This window comes from Hydractinia symbiolongicarpus, chromosome 9 (genome assembly GCF_029227915.1).
Source record: "Hydractinia symbiolongicarpus strain clone_291-10 chromosome 9, HSymV2.1, whole genome shotgun sequence".
Taxonomy (NCBI): domain Eukaryota; kingdom Metazoa; phylum Cnidaria; class Hydrozoa; order Anthoathecata; family Hydractiniidae; genus Hydractinia; species Hydractinia symbiolongicarpus.
The window spans coordinates 24,836,871-24,854,466 of NC_079883.1; the positions used below are offsets into that span (position 1 = coordinate 24,836,871).

Consider the following 17,596-nt stretch of genomic DNA (forward strand, 5'->3'; position numbering starts at 1 on the left):
TACGAAATCTATAAATTTTCTGGAATTTTTGAACGGAAACTCGAAAAGGTTGCTTCATAGGAGACTTACATAAGTAGCAGCAAATATCGACAAATATATGCTAAACGATGGAATTTAGCAAATAATTTTATGGTCGGTTATCATTCGAGACATGATTTTTAATTGTCCTGTAAGAGATTAGGGTTAAACTAAGAAATTTAAAAGTAAAGCACCAAATTGATAAGTTATTGAAATCAAAAACACTGGAGACTTGCGACAAACATACCGGTTGTGACCAAATAGTGAACCTGTGAATATAAAGATCTTAAGAAATGATTCCGGTGTATAAATTGAGGACCAGCCTAAAAATCATCTTTAAAACCAAGTGAGCGACAGCGTTATAACACCGATGGGGGAGAAGCACATTTTTCATCAAGCATTTAGTTTTCAAAAATCTGTTGTCAAATGTTTTTTCGAAAGGCACTTAACTTAATCAACTCGGAGTGTATTTCAACTCTAATTGTTTTTTCGTAGTTCTTACCCGAACAGGTAAATTCACATTTGTAGCCTTTATCATCACATGTATCCACACATTTCCCGAAGTTGCATGGTTTTCTTTCTTCACAAACAGGGCCGACCTAAATAAAAAAAATAAATTTGCGTACCCCAGACATATTTTTACATTACTTAGTTACTAATTACATAAACTTATAAAAACCTTGTTTTATGGACATCTAGAGTGTGTTTTTCGCGCACCTAATTTAGAAACGTTTAAGACGGTTCATTTTGTTCTTTGCTTAGAAAGTTACAGATTTTGCCTCTTTAACACATTTGTTAAAATACTTCTTTGGTTCCGCTTGTAACCATTTTCTCATTTTTCAATCTTATAACATGTAGGTCTTGCTTATTCCATGTAAAATTAAAAATCTTTCAAATAAGATTTCCTAAAGCTATGGAAAAATCTTTTGTCTTGCCTCATCGTTACCATATATCATTTTTGTTCTTGATTTTTACAAAAAAACTCCCGTGCATGACAGATATATTTTTTTAGCAGGGCAAATGACTAGCATAAATATTTTCCAAAGCGTAGTAATTATAAATTATAAGCAGTCATATGACCAACGTGTGTCAAAACTTTATCACCGGTATTACCTCATCTTAAAGCAAAATGCTCTGGGAACGAGGTTTGTTTTTGAAGTGGAAAGACCAAGCACTAAAAATTCAATTGGACGGCTCACAGGTATAAAACGTTAACAAGTGAATAGTTACGTGCTTTCTCTTCTTCTTATCATTAAAGTTTAATCAATCAGTTTTGAATTGACCGACGTTAAAAATTTCTCGTAAGTGTTTTTACAGAAATGCTGTGTGTACTTTTAGGTTCGGTAACCATATTTGCTATGTCATCACACCTCTTGCTATAGCGACTCATCAGTGCTCAAGAAAAAGATAGAAAATCTTATTTATTAATCAATGATTATTCCTTTATTTTTTATGAAGTTGAATATTGATATTTGAATATTGAATATTGATGTTTTTATGGAATTCTCCACGTCGCTTGATTATCATCTAGTGCATACAAGTTGTTTCTTTAAACAACGTTATACTTTTTTAACAAAAACTATTTTATGAGAACAATAAGGCTAGGAACTGCTAAACCAAACAACAACAAAAACTATGTCAAGTATGAAGTTTTTCTGAAAATGATTTTCAGGGCAGGATTTTTTGTGTGTTACAATTTTGTGAAATGTGTATAAACCTAGATTCGAGATCAAAAAAATTAAAATGTGCTGTTAACTTGATGTTCAGAATATAAGAACACGCTTGGAATACTTGCAGCCTGAGTGGAATATGTATACAATTTAAGATCTTTAAATCACCGAGAAAAAAAAGCTCTTAATAGGAAGATATAGGAAGAAACCGAATAAAAAGTGAGAAAAGCGGAAAATAAGATAAACCGTATAATTTCGATTATTTACTTTGTTTATTATATTTTTTTGGTACTTGAGACTACCCCCATAGGGTTAAGTTTAAGGGTTTGGGGATAGCTAAAAATGCTAGAAGTTTTATAAATCATTTTCGATTTCCAAAATCTTTCGCTTTCGCCTTTACAATGATTTTGTCAATGACCTCGTTCCAAGCGCCTGTTGTTGCTTTTTTATGTCTGGTCGGCGAGACGAAAATGTCCGTCTCCTCATTCAGACATAAATGAGAAACAGCAGGCCCTCGAAAGCAGGTTGTATTGCTGCAACATATTTTTCTTAATAAGATGAAACTATGGATATTGAAATTTCGTAAATCAGTTTGTCTATCAGGTATATATAAAATTAAAGCAGTTTTTTACAAAATCTATGGTGCCCAGTGACTATATTTTTATCAAACGCATTACTTTCTTCCAAATGAACGAATAAGGCCTTAAAAGCAGTCTAAACGACTCACGTTCGTTGCATTCTCATTGGTTTCATAGTGTGTCCATCCATTTTCCTTTTGTAAGTTACTTCCAGTGTCAGTTCTAGTGGAATGGTGTATTCGGCATTGTGAGTGATGAAACATGTAGCTAAATGATTTGCACTTTGGATATTGCATGCATATAATCAAACACTTTTTCAGTTCGACGTTTTTAACCAAAGAATATGTCGTATTTATCAGAAGAAAATTGTTGAATACAACATCAAAGACAGCATTAAACTTGTTGCATTCAGACAATCGTAATATATATCCCTTACTAATGCATACGATACATATCAACAGTGTTGAAAATAATAGCCCCATTTTTGATGCCATTGCACTTCTTACGTTCTTACCCAATATGAAGAAAAGCTTTTCACAATGAAGACTGTCTTTAAAACAGAAACTGTTTACAAAAAGAAGTAATCAAAAAATTAAAGTTTTTGGCTGAACGGAATTAACTATTTATGTTTCTTATTACGTGTTAGATCTTGGAGGAAAGAATACGGAAGGAGAAACAACTCTTTTAAATCTATTGAAACACTGCGTGAGGTTCTAGCAGGTGTCTGTATAGAAACTTAATTTGAAATTTTGGCGGTTGTGTGACTAAATTATTCGTGAATAACAATTTGCAACTATGATTGGTTATAAAAATAATTAGATAATTTGATGATGAATTTGATAATATTATCAAAACAAGAAGCCATATTGAAATCGGTAAAATTTCTTTTGTTCTTATGTTAACATGCTCCACACTTTTGTAAACAAAACGAAAAAGTTTATATCTCGTTTTAAAACGACGTTCTGTTATAAGAAGTTATTTCTTTAGTTAGAATAAACATCAATCCAGCACACATTTTGTCGGCACACGTCCGGCGCATATCTATCTATATTATTTTTCATGATCAAAGTGGTATACTCAAGCCTGCAAAAATAGGTTAATATCATGGTTAAACGCTTATTTCCAAACGTATTATTGAAGTTTTTAACAGCAATGTTTACCGACTTATATTAGGCACACTTTCCATACCAATATCACGTCCCTGCAGCGTGTTACAGTCAAATATCAATAGAAAAAAGTTAGCTCCTATTAAAGGAGAACATGGAATTTAATCATTTTTTTGCGAAAAAGACTCGGTCGAGCACCTCACGCACTGATTCTTTTGAAATTAAAAACAATAGAAAATTCAATACATTTAAAGCGTACAGAAATGAAGTTGTTTCTCCTTCCGTATTCTTTCCTCCAAGGTTAGATCATGAATTTCATTTGTTCGTGTGTTTTTTGCTTAAATTAGCACGATAATAGTAAGCAGTTTCGTTAAAAGGGTTTGTTTCTATAAAAGTGATTTTTTACATCAACATACGGTTTTGTTTATATATGTTATTCAGGTAACGTATATCAACCAACGTAAATAATTTTCAATATGGCAACACCAATAATAAGAACCATCTCTTAGCTCTTCACCGTCGTTGAAATTTTGCTATCATATTTATTATTTTTTCAATGCATCATTGCTAGTTGTAAAGGCGGTTAGTCATACCATGGACATATATACAAGTTGATATGTATTTAATATGAACAACTCTAGCGACAAGAGTACCGCATTTTTTGACCTCGCAAAAACTATATAAAAAGGGATACCTAAACTGCACACCGATATTCAACTTCATAAAAAATAACGGAATAATTTCTGGGGAAATATTGCTCCCTAATCAACTTATAACGGACCGCCCCCGGCCGATCCATAACTATATTTTCTTTTCCTTTTAATTTTGGTTACTGGCTAATATCTTTTTTAACTTTTTAAAGCAGGCTTGTATTTTTAACACAACAAGACAAACGTGCCCCGTGTTTGATCGCGCTATTGATCTCAAGTTCAGAATACTGGAGTACGAGAAAAAAAAAATTTATAAAGGGATTCTTGACAGCATGTCGGGTAGAAGAAAATATCAAAAAACATTTTTGGGAGTTAACTCCCCCTCTTAGAATCACTTTATCAATTATTTAGGACTCAAAATATCAATTTTTTAAAGATAATTTTTTCCTACATATACTGAGGGTGGCACTCGAGGGCTAGAATATGCTAATATCAGCAGCAAAAATCTTAAAATCACAAGGGAGAATCACATTTTTGCAAAACCATCCAGGGTTTCTCAACGTTGTCTATTGTATTGATTAGCGCTGAAACTTGTTGGCTAGCTACTTTAACAATTTTTCAAGCATTTTTTCAATATGCCTATTGACATATCTGTTCCGGTTCCGTAAAATACAGAGGAATATCGATGCAGTAAACATAAAAACGAGGTTTATTATGAACATTTTATTTTTCACGGCGTGTTTTTGCTGAGAAGAAGACTTTACCACAATAATTTAACTTTATAGTCAAATTTTATTTCCATATTTTTTAAAATGATGGACGCAGATAAAATCAAAGAGGTTAATAGTAGTAAGGGTGAAAACAAAAATATTCTCGTGGTTTGCAGTGTACAACTTTTGTTCACACGCCTTTTATGTTTTCAACGATGACAAAAATGAGTATACAACAGCCCATGATCATTCGTATGCCAAGTTCCATTCAACACAAAATTCCTTGCTCAATATATGTATACTTCAGGAGAAAATAAAAGATGACATCAAGGAACTTTCCAATAATATTGTTGTGCTAAAAATGGATCTTAACAAGGAAATCAATTCATACCACCAGAGCAAAGCATTGTCTTTAGAAGAAATAAAAAGTGATCCATAAGCAGTAAAATTTTACACTGGTTTTTGAAACTATGAGTCACTGTTATCAGTTTTGTCATGCTAGGAACCAAAATTACGTCATATCCACTATTGGTCTGGTTCAAAGTCTCTTGGTAAAAATCATGGTAATTTATTTTATCAAAACACTAATTAAAGTCTTTCCAAACCTGGTCGTAAACGATCACTGTCTTTATTGGATGAGTTTTTTATTGTCTTAGTACGTTTGCAGGTTAGTTTGTCTGTTGACCATATTGCTGATCGTTTTAATGGTCTTCTGGTCACATCTCAAGAATTTTTACCACTTGGATAAACTTTCTTTATTATGAACTTCTTCTGTTGTTTCTATTTCCTTCTCAACAAATGGGTTAAAAATACATTCCTAAACAATTTTGAGAGTATCCCACCATACGTGATGGTACTGAAGTTTTCATACAAACCCCTTCTTCTATGATCTCACAGTTACAAACATGGTCACAGTATAACCATCATAACACTTGGAAAGCTTTGGTTATCCCCCAATGGAAGTATCACGTTTGTATCAAAGTTATGGGCTTGTCGAGTGAGTGACAAAGAACTAACGAATAAGAAGTCTGATTACCAGACGTTTAACGACGAGTAACACAGTTGCTTGTGACTTAACCAGACATTTCAACGTCAACACTTGTCTACTTAGTTAATAAAAAAATTGAATTTTGATATCCACAAAAAAAGTAAAGTAGTCTATATGTGCTGTAAGTTCATAAACATATATACCTGTAAAAAATTTTTATATATATTTATACCCTTTTGGTCTAATGGCTATGACACTCATGCAATTGAGAGATCCAGGTTTAAATTCTGGACAGGGCTAGAAAAAACAGAATTATCTTGCATCTACAACAACCAGGCAATAATGAGTATATGACAGCTAGCTATATATACATCTATTGTGAGGATAATTGGTATTTCTCGAATTGTAGGGGTAGTATTAAAAACATTTATTACTATCATTTATAGAGCACAATAATGCCTTGTCAAGAAAGGGTAGCTAAAATGTTTGCTTGCGAACCTAGGAGACCTTATGACACTCTCCCGTATATAATACCATAAGTATCGGGAACACGCAACAATCCAAGTCTTCCAAACCATGAACTGTTTTAGTATGAGGAAATAGTGCCTGAAACTGATTGATGTTGTACTCAATTGCAGCCAAAAAAACAAAAATGTATAATTGTTAAGTAATTTGTGCGCTTACCCGCTACAATTTCAAATGGTTCATAATAAATCTCGTTTTTATGTTGCGCTATTATTCTGAGCCGTCACGGTTAATTGTGAACATGTGATATGGAAAAGAGCTCATTAAATAAAGGTAGCTAGCTATTTTCTTTTACTATCTTCCCATAACAGTGAACAGTCAAGACTTAAGTATATAGCTAGTAAAGTATGCAAGACTTTGTATGTTGATCAGATATGTTGTCACAAAAGAACAGAAACCTTCTTTTCATAAATAAATTTCTGTAGATTTTCAGGTTTCTTTTATGAAATAATGTTTTTTTGGAAACTATACAACATAACTTTCTCACAACTTCATTTGTACGGCATAAAATTTAAATTGAATATTTGGTCCTAAACCTAGGACACATTTCATATATCAGACTTATTTTAATCCTGAGAATCACTTTTAATATTTTGTGTACATGTATCTTATCAAAATTGATATGCGAAAAAAGTTTTTCGGAGTCTCCAAGAATGGCCAATTTGAGGAACTTAGGAACTGCAATACCAGTGATTTTTTTTTAGACTTTTTTTGGTCATATTAGTCTCAAACATATAATACAAGTTTCAAGTCATTACTTCATTTCTTACTAAATTTAAAGGACTTTTACTTGTTACGAAAAGCATGTTTTTTAAGCCGCTGAAACCAAAATGGCTGCATGGACTAATTGGTTTAAAAAACTTTTAAAACAATTTGTTAAAAATCTTTTATTCTTTATGTGTTTTCAATTTCTTGAAGATAAGGAGTTGTTGCATAGCTTAGCGACAATAGGGTAAGAACGAAATATTTACACACTCTGTGGGGCATTGGTTTTAAACCTAAAAAAATCTCAGCGCGAAAAATCATAAATTGCCAAAGGTTATCTTGGAAATTTTTAAATTATTCCGATGTTATTTTATAAGAAAATCTTCCATTTTACCCATACTTGAGGAATAATGAATTTCCTGCAAGTGTTCTCAAATATGTGTAGCTAAAAGGCTAAAAACTGCAATTTAAAAAAAAAATCTTAGTCTTGTTCTTTCACACTTAGTCTAGCTAGCTAGAGAGAAAAAGTTTAATATTTAAACTTGACCCATTTGACTAATTATTAACTAACTAGCTGTTTCCCGTGGAAGAATCCATTGTATTCACATTTAATTTATGTAGCAGATATACGTCCATCAAAAAACAAACAATACAGCAGTGCAAATCTTACAATCTGCGTTATTATATAAATGACCAAAAAAATTAAAGGTGCCCAACAACTGCAGTATATATGTGACATTTAAAATCTATATCTACTAAAATTACTTCTCTGACCATCTGACAAATGCGAAAATTACTCGGAAAGAAGTTTTCAAAAGCATTTCAACATACATCTCACCCATAAAATTTAAATCACTCAAAACGTCACATATATACAAAAAAAAGCTGATCAATCTCAAACACAAATCTCTCTGATTGTATATGTTAAAATCAGTTAGTTTATTGCAAACCCTGCCAAAGGTTGACACAAAATGTGAAAGATAAACAATAAATTGTACCTAAGTAGAAATTCTTATCTAAGGTGTTAAAAAGGGATTGCAAGGAAAAATTATAATGCAATAAAACGTTTTTTTGATATACTGCATACGGTCCTTCCTCACTAAACTTTAGAGAAAATGTCAACAAAAAAACGGTGTTTAAGCCTGAAATTAATAAAGTACTTTCAGCAACTTGGATGCTGTTTTACTATCAATAAAGTAAACAAAATTTCAAATCTCATATAGTATTTTGTCACAAATGTTTTCATAAAATATATATAAAAGTCATAATGAGTCATGTTAAACAACAGCAATCAATCTATAAGTTCACTTTATGTCAAATTTTGCACCAAATTTGCAACACAAAATACAAATTGTAAATAATACTAAAATCTCTTATTTTGGTCCATCGCATACCGACGGTCTCCCAAAAAAGTTTAATCAAAATGTAAAAAATGAGAGGTTACGACAAAATCGAATTATGCGAAATTTAATTATTTTGGTACATATATCAACTGCATATGCCCTCTAAAACAATGTTTTAACCCAAAATGCAAGGGAATTAATATTTTAGATAATTGCTAGTTTAATCCTAAATGTAGCTATAGGGAAGGTAAGCTACCTGTAAGAACAACATCAAACAACGTCGAGGTTAATCTCTTTTGTAAACATACCACTGGTTTTCCTGTATTAGTACTAAATTTTGTGTGTACATTCCTTGCCCATGTGAGTGTAATCAAAGTGTCCTGTAAATAGATCTGAAAGCTGTGCGCAATTGGCTCACTCTTTGCAAATGACGCCACTTAACAAAGAAATTGCGTTTCACTATTTCCCGTGAACTTTACGAGATTTGGTTGCGATATATGTCGAAATTAATTGCCTTTAAACATTGCGAATGTTAAACAAAAAAGTACGATTCGAGACAGAATGATTGCTTCAGCGTAATTTATTGACTTCACTAGCAATTGTAAAGCGGGTAGATACCATTATCTAATTTAATGTTTTTGAGAATTTGTGTGTTTTTCACTTAGGTTCGTTTTTTTGTCTGCTACTTCTACAGCCCTTAAAACAATATGCATTTGGCAAATAAAAAGTAATAATTATTCGAAAAATTGATAAAAAAAATAATAGACTTGCCTCCAGAATATGCAATCGCATTTAAGAGATGTTTCTTGAACATAAATGAATTTGTAGATAAAGAGAAACAAGAACCTCCTTCCGTTATCACCACACCGAGTACGAGTAAATACAGAGTCAAACTTCCAGGATTAAAAATAAAACTGTTTGACGGACAGCCACAAAACTGGCAGTGTTTTATTGATATCTTTGAGAGGGGCATCGACAGAAATAAAGATTTAGCCGATGTACAGAAGATGACTTATTTAAAAAATCTGTTCGAAGGAAATGCAGCTGCTGTTAATAAATAAATAAAGCAATTGAAAAAGATAATTTTCGAAAAGCAGCAGTTGTGGAGACATTAGTTGTTGAAACAAAATCAACCTCATGTTCTTCTCCATTAAGTTCGGCTACGTTACTGCTTGTAATTGCTTCTAGACATGTCTCTGTTAGCCCAAGTGCACTGGCTTTAACCTTATAATTTTAAACATGACCCAGCTCAGGTATTTTATTACTCAGACTTTCTTCTACTTCATTGCCTATTTCATGCAATTCCGCATGTCCTATGTTTTTTTCCCTTCCTCAATATTTCGAAACAGAATCAATTTCAGCGGGGTGATCCCGCTGAAATTTGCTTGTAATTACTTCTTGACGTGCCAATGTTAGCCCAGGTGGACCTGCTTTAAGTTTATGATTTAAAAATGGCCAACTCAAGCACTTTAGTAATTAGAGTTTCTTCTACTTTGTCTCTCATTCCAGGCAATCCTGCGAATCCTACGTCATATTTCTTTGCTTCATTTTTGCGAAACAGAATCAAGCTCAGCCGTGTTACTGCTTGCGCATTCTTCAACATTTTCATTTCTCAGTTCAGGTGACAATTCTCCAAACTCCCTATCTAAAACACCATCGAACTCTGGTATTTTACTCGTTACAATTTCTGGCACTTTATGTACTGGTTCTGATAAAACTGTTTTTAATGTATGTTCGTCTCTGAACATAGAGCCATGTTTTGATACTTTATTTTTTTCACTCTCATCAACCTTTTTTTTATTCCAGAACTAAAAAAGATAACAAAGCAAATATGAAATGCATGAAATTAGCTATGCTTTTTAAAAGTTGCTATGTGACCTTCTCAAGACATTACTATTGCAGCTATATGACCTAAACAAGCAAACACGCAAGTAATAGAAGCTTGGTGTTCTCAGGGCATATCCATCCTTATTGTTGCCTCTTCATTCCATCAAATTCCTGTCACACAAGTCCATATGCAAGATAATTGGGATGATTGGGATGAACGAGAGCATATATTGATGAAAAACAGGTTAATTAAGGTAAATTAAGTGCAACTCACATAGTATATACACTAGTACAACTTATAACTTATTATTTTTAGTTGATTATGAAATTAGGACTTATTTGGGATATTCTTGCATAAGAGTAGTACATACCTTTTTGTGTTTGGAAATCTCCACAACAGTTAATGCAACAACAAACATTGCATTGACATATTCATGGCAACGAACTGCACGACTGGTGATGTCTCTATAGTCTAGTTGTATGTCTGTTATATAGCTTCGAAGTGAAATGTGTAGTGTAATAGTTGTTTTTACCCTATTAACCATTTAGAACACGCAGTTTTAATGAAGTGTTTTTGCGTTCATCAAGACTGTCAACTACTAGTGTTTGTGAAAGAACCTTGTGCAAACGTTTCAGAGATATTTACCATTTATTAACGTTTTCTTTCTCATCATCAATTTCGATAACTTTATCTAAATAATTGCAATTCTTCAGCTATAACATACTAAAAATATAAGTTGTTTGATGGCCAAAGTGATTGTTTAATAATATCCCACACAAAATTAAATTGCACACTAAATCGCGTCAATGGCACTAAACAACGATTACATAAGAACAATTTACAGCATGAAAATAAAATTATACCTTTCTAAAGCATTGTTGCACTGACAAATTTACTTGAAGATCAACATTAGACGGCGAAGGCAAGAGTGTCAGGTGTAGTGGATGCAGATATTTCTGCTAGAGGTCAGATGTCAAATGATTACGAAGAACTTTTCTTGAAAAACAGCTGTTATGCAGATTCTTAGAACACACCATTTTAGGATAAGATTTCCACCACACGGAATTTCATCATGCTGATCAATTTTAACTGTATCAAACAGGCACAACTTTGTTTTCTTCTCAACATAAGGGCGGAGCATTTCGGTATTTGGTTTTGGGGAATCGCTGATAAACTACCCCATTTTAGTTGCATGAGTGCTAAAAGAAAAGTACACTGGTGTAGTAATAAACATTTCCAGCAATAGAAAATTAGAACATATTTTGATTATTATTTGCAATGATTAATGTTATTTGAGATGGTATTACTAGAACAGGGGGGAAGCTGTAAAAATGCATATCTGTCACCGTATTTTCATCTATATTTGGTTTCGAGGAAAACACAAAAATACACATATAATATCTATCAACATAATATACATCAATTTATTTAAATATGATGGCTTTAACCTGCTTCCGTGCCTCACTCTTGTCACATAACAGCTCCCACACATTAAAATTGTAAAATTAAATACACGTTTATCACTGCTTTTCACAAAAGTATAAAAAACTTCCCAGTTTCTTCCTGTCGTATGTAATCTCTTACCTTTGTGCCTCTATGAATGCTATACTCAATAATAAAAATCATCAGCTTCAAGTTCTGCAGTAATAAAAACACCAAAGCCTGAAAATAAACACAACAACCATGCAGAGCTATAACATTTGATCTTTTCCATTTCATCAATACTAAAAAGTAGTATCTAAAAGGTAATTTTGAAGGTACATGCCAACTGTCAACTTTTTCGCAATCATTAACCAAATTATGAAAAGAACAAGATTTGGAATGTTGGCAGTTATTCTGCACTCCAAAATCTAGCTTTTACATAATCATGCAAGCATGTGCAAGTAAATATAAAATGGATCCGAATTACTCATTTATCAATGTCAGCATTTTGTAACTTGGGGGTATCCATAGGTAGCACAGGGGCTTCAAATGTGACGCCAAGGTACACATATCTTATTGCTACTAATTTTTGCACATTTTTGTTAGTGTGCAAAATTTAGTAAAGAAATTCTACACAAAAAGTTTCACGCAAAAATATACGTTTTGTCTAAAGCCCTAAATTTTACTATTTTTTTCTTGTTATTATAGTTTCAACTTGCGCACAATATAATAGGGTAGAAATAGATTTTCTTCACTGCGCAAAAATTAAAATGCGTGAAAATTAGTACGAATAAGGTAATTGTAACACGAGGGATATAGAGACTGGATCTTGGGTGAACTTTGTAAAACTTCTGGCTGACCTCATAGAAACCGTTACTACAAAACTCACCAATATCTTTTCCAGTAACTTACTTTCTCAGGAAATCCGGATCTAAATCTTCATAACAATATATTTTTTCTATGTCAACTGAATTTGTGTTTTTTTTGCGTAAAGGTGGCATATTTTCTTATTTTAGTTAGTTTATTTCTGAAGTCATAAATCAAATACATTGATTTAAACACAGAGAATTTATTCTGTGATAAACTGCAAACAGTAGACAACAATTGCTGCCCTGTTACCACTTAACAAAAAATCTTGGACATCTTCTCTCCTAAAAACAACTTTTGTTCGTATATTGAAGTATGCAATCGGAAAACAAAATATAAATTTGCAAAGTAAAACACCGGTTTGAAGACGAGAAGCAGGTAATTGGCATATTTTATGTTGGCAGTGTAGTAGTTATCTATCATCAGATAAAAAGTATTCTTCTGATAAAAGGAGCTAATCACATATAAACATAAAGTCTGATATCAGATGCTGTGACACCATCTTGGATCGTGTTTAGAGAGCCAGGCGAAACTCACGGCATCCGATATATACCTAGTAAAATATATTACAATCCCTCTTTTTCTCGAAGTTATTGTTGTTGATTTCTTGATTGTTTGTTTTATAACATGTTCACATATTTGCTTTTCAACTCAGTTCCTCTGCACGTACATAAAACGTTTTTGTTCTTCAGCTATACACATCGGTCTTTTACTATATACATCGTATCGTTCGTCTGCTATATATATACATCGTTTATCATTATCGTTCTTGTTATCATTATCTTGTTATCGTTCTTATTTTTTTCTCTAAGTCTTCTTCTTGCGCTTCGGATTGATGATGACGTAACGCTCTGTAGTTTTTCTTTGTCGTTTCGGGTAGGTTTTTGCACCGTTCTTGTGGTTTTTCTTTTCGTATAGATCTTCTTCTTTGTTATGGCCATCATTCGGTTTAGATTGTTGGTTCTCATCAAAATTCGCATTGCTTGAGCAGGTACAAGGGTCTGCCCTGTTTCGCGCGTTAGAAACACTCGATTGCTTACCCTTCGCAGATCTATACAGTTTCGCGTGTCCGTTTGCTCGTAGAAACGTTTTTCCTTCCTTGTTTCGAACCATGATGCTTCGTTTGTATACTTTAATGATGGTGAAGACTTCCTTTAACCAGGGCGGTGAAAGTTTGTTTTTGTTGTCGGTAAGATTTTTCAACAATACCTTTTGTCCGACTTCAAAAGTGACAGTTTTTGCCTTGCGGTTCTGGTCGGTGTTTTCCTTGGATTTCTGTTTGTGCTTTTCATCATTCTTGTTTACTTCTATATCCAATTCACTGTTGCTTTTCACAAGTTGACTAACGTCAGGAAGATCATTCGTTAGCGGTCTACCGAACATCAGTGTTGCAGGTGGAACTTTAGTTACGGTATGAGGTGTGGTTCGGTAACTCAAAAGGAATGTGTCAAGAGTTTTACGCCAATCCTTTCCAGTGATGACAGCAGTTTGATTGTGTCGCTTCAATGTGCGGTTAAATCTCTCAACCTCACCATTAGCTTGTGGCCAGTATGGAGTTGTACGCCGGTGTTTTATACCATGTTGTTGAAGGTATCGGCTGAATTTGAAGGACGTGAATTGTGAACCGTTGTCAGTTACAATTGTTTTTGGATAACCAAAAATACTAAAGGTTTGCTTCATAACATTTATTATGTTTTGCACACCAGTGTTCTTGATAGAAGAAACTATTGGGTATCTGGATCTGTAATCAATCAAAACTAACAGGTTGTCACCAGAGGGATAAGGGCCTTGAATGTCCATTGCAATAGTGTTCCAAGGTTGTTTGGGAATTTCTGTTGGTTGTGACGGTTCATGCCTGGTGGTGGAGGGTGCAGTTACTTGGCAGGCATGACAGGTAAGTGTTAGATCTTCGATTTGTTTGTTCATCAGCGGCCACCAAACTTTTTCACGTAATAGTAGTTTAGTTTTGGTTGTTCCTTGATGCGTAGCATGTGCTATCTGCAACATTTTCTGTTGTAGAGTGCTTGGGATGACAATTCGTTGTCCTTTGAGTAAAATGTTATTCACAAAGGATAACTCATGCTTTGCATGTCTGTATGGATTCAAAGCAGAATCTTTTGGCCAGGCCTTCGAGTTAATGGCTTTGGTGACTTTTTGAAGAATGATGTCTTTTGCAGTTTCATCTTGTATCTCTTCGATATTGCAGCTTTTAGGTACTGCTTCTGCTGCTGTAAAGTTGATAAAGGATTCAATTGAGTCGTCAGTTTCTCCTTCACTGTCTGTACAAACAGGGTCTCTTGATAGTATGTCAGCAGCATTTTTGGCACCAGGAATGTATTTTAATTTGTAGTTATACCCTTGTATGCGAAGAAGCCATCTCTGGATCCTCGGTGGTGGAGATGTGGAAGTTGGTGACATTACGTGCAAAAGACTCTTGTGATCAGTGGTGATATCGAAGTCACGGTCATATATGAAAAAGTGAAAGTGTGTGCAGCCAAAGGCAACTGCAAGAGCTTCTCGTTCTGTTTGTGAGTATCTCTGTTCAACAGGTGTTAATGCTCTACTTCCATATGCTACCGGCTTGAAGTTTCCATCTTTCTGTTTCTGTGTAAGTATGGCACCAAGACCATACGGACTTGCATCAACAATTATGTCTGTTTCCGCCTCAGGATTGTAAAATGCCATAGTTTCAGAAGTGCAAAGTTTTTCTTTGAGTAAATCAAATGATTTCTGTTCAAGATCTGTCCATATGAATGGTGTATTTTTCTTGGTGAGTTTCCTCAGTGGAGCTGATAATGTACTGTAGTCTTTGATGAACTGACTGCAATAATTTACTAGACCAAGAAAGGATCTGACTTCTGTCGATGTTGTTGGTGTTTTGAATTTGTTGACTGCAGTGACTTTGGAAGGGTCTGGAGATATGCCATCTGTTGTGAGAGTATATCCACTAAATAAAATTTTATTCTTGCTAAACTCACATTTTTCTGGGTTGACACGCAGGCCATTCTCAGAAAGATTACGAAGAACCTTATCGAGATTGCGGTCATGCTCTGCTTGTGTTTTTCCCCAGATAAAAATATCATCAGAGATGTTCTTTGCCCCTTCACAATCAGCAATTACCATTTCAATATTTTTCTGAAAATGTTCAAAGGCACTTGAAATACCATATATGAGACGCTTGTATCTGAAAATTCCTTTATGGGTAATGAAGGCAGTAATGTTTCTGCTTTCTTCGGCTAACTCAATTTGATGGTAGCCTTCTCGCAGGTCAATTTTTGAGAAGACAGTGGCTCCATTTAATAATGGTAGGATTTCTTCCAGTTTTGGAATAGGATGCTTCTCTCTGATAATGGCAGTGTTTGCTCTGCGCATGTCCACACACAATCTAATTTTGCCATTTTTCTTAGGTACTGCGCCAATTGGTGAAACCCACGAAGTTGGTCCATTAACTGGCTCAATGATATCTAATTTCAGCAGTCTATCGAGCTCTGCTTCAACTTTCTTTCTGGTGTGAAACGGCAGTCTCCTAGTTGGTTGCTGGATGGGGGTGACATCTGGATCAATATGGAGTTTCTGTTTGAAGTTGTTAAGTTTTCCCATTCCTTTGAATACCTTGTTGTTTTTGTTGAGGACTTGTTCTGTTGATACTGGTATGCCTTTTGACAGACTTCTGCTACCTAACTGGAATGTTCTATGGTTGATGGGTGTTGTAGCTGGTCCAATTCGTAATAGATCTAGCTGCTCAGCTGTTTTGTGACCAAGTAAATTGCCTCCTTGACCAGGTATTACGTAGAATTTTGCTAGTATTTTATGGTGATTTGCTGCAACTGTAGCTTTGAAGGTACCAGTGATTGGGAGCTTCTTAGTAGCATTGTATGGGTAGATTCGGGCATTGGATTTCTGAAGCTGGATGTTGCTGAATAAGCGTTTATAGGTTCGAAAATCGATGATATTTGTTGTGCTTCCAGAATCAATGATAGCAGTCATTTCGCTATTGTTTACTAGAACGGGGAAGTTATTTGACTTCGTAGTGTTCATCTTGTATAGGTAGATATCCTCATCTTCGTCATCAGAGTTTTCATGGTTGGTTTGATGAACTTGCTGTTTATTTTTGGTGCGGCACATTTTTGCAAAATGTCCTTTAATACCACATTTGTTACATGTTTTATCTCTTGATCTCCGACATTCATGACTTTTGTGGTTCTTCATACCACAGCGACCACATTCTGGTTTGTTGAATGATTTGGTTGGGTTGTTCCGATGTGGTGGTGCATTGTGTTTCCTATGGCTACGATGAGGTGGTCTACGCCCATGTAGTTTGTTGATTTGTTCAGAGCTTTCTTCTTCAGTGTCATGTTGTGTTTGTTTACCATTAGCTATTTCTTTGTTTTGGTGTTCTGCAGATTCAAAAAGTCGTCCAAGGTCCTGTGTTTTCTGGAGATTCAAATCAGTTTCCATAAGTAAACGTTTGCGGAATTTAATATTCGATGTTTTTGCTATGACCATGTCTCGGATTTCATTGTCAGTTTCTGATCCATATTCACAATATAAGGAAAGTTGTCGTAGACGGGTAATGAATTGATCCGTACTTTCCCCTACTTGTTGTGAGGCTTGGTGAAATTTATGCCTTTCGAAAGGTATGTTCTTTTTGACTGAAAAATGTTCATCAAATTTATGGAGGGCTTCTTCAAATGTTGTTCCAGGATCAGAGAAAGTTTCAAATATTTCCTGGCATTTAGGTCCAATCATGTGGAGTAAAATTGCCCTCTTTCTTTCATCATCCCTAACTCCACTTGCTAGTATGTAGTATTTAAGACTGGTCTGCCATTTCGTCCATCGTTGACCAACTGAAGTCGGTTCTCCATTTGGGTCAAAGGGTGGTATGGCTGGAAGTTGCAAAACGGACATGCTAGCTGCACAGAAATGCTCAGAGCGCGCGCACAAGTATAACTATCGCTTGAAATTACAAAGGACAGCCTAGCAAAGTTTCCTTTCGCACAGTAAGAGTCAACAAAATTTGTTGTTTTGATTCGAAAATTCACACGTCTTGTTTCACGCGAGATTGCTTTGTAATTATGAAATATACCTCTCCATGAGTTCTTGGAATCCTCGTCGCCAATTTGTAGTAGTTATCTATCATCAGATAAAAAGTATTCTTCTGATAAAAGGAGCTAATCACATATAAA

General features: G+C 34.3%; 2 protein-coding genes across 2 annotated transcripts; both read right to left on the reverse strand.

Moving 5' to 3' along the window:
* Positions 1-406: 406 nt before the first annotated feature.
* LOC130656723 (uncharacterized) lies at positions 407-2,580 on the reverse strand. The gene is made up of 2 exons (XM_057459638.1): positions 2,416-2,580; positions 407-617 (listed from the first exon to the last, which is right to left on the reverse strand). The coding sequence occupies exons 1-2, from the start codon at positions 2,560-2,562 to the stop codon at positions 441-443; spliced, it is 324 nt and encodes a 107-aa protein (XP_057315621.1). The 5' UTR covers positions 2,563-2,580; the 3' UTR covers positions 407-440.
* A 10,637-nt stretch (positions 2,581-13,217) lies between these two features.
* Positions 13,218-17,318, reverse strand: LOC130657863 (uncharacterized protein K02A2.6-like). The gene has a single exon (XM_057460856.1). The coding sequence runs from the start codon at positions 17,316-17,318 to the stop codon at positions 13,218-13,220; it is 4,101 nt and encodes a 1,366-aa protein (XP_057316839.1).
* Between the last annotated feature and the right edge of the window lie 278 nt (positions 17,319-17,596).

Coding starts and splice junctions, on each gene's coding strand:
- LOC130656723 (XM_057459638.1), bottom strand. CDS start 2,562: ATGCAATATCCAAAGTGCAAATCATTTAGCTACATGTTTCATCACTCA. Junction 618..2,415: donor CCAATGAGAATGCAACGAAC/GTGAGTCGTTTA, acceptor TTTTTTATTTAG/GTCGGCCCTGTTTGTGAAGA.
- LOC130657863 (XM_057460856.1), bottom strand. CDS start 17,318: ATGTCCGTTTTGCAACTTCCAGCCATACCACCCTTTGACCCAAATGGA.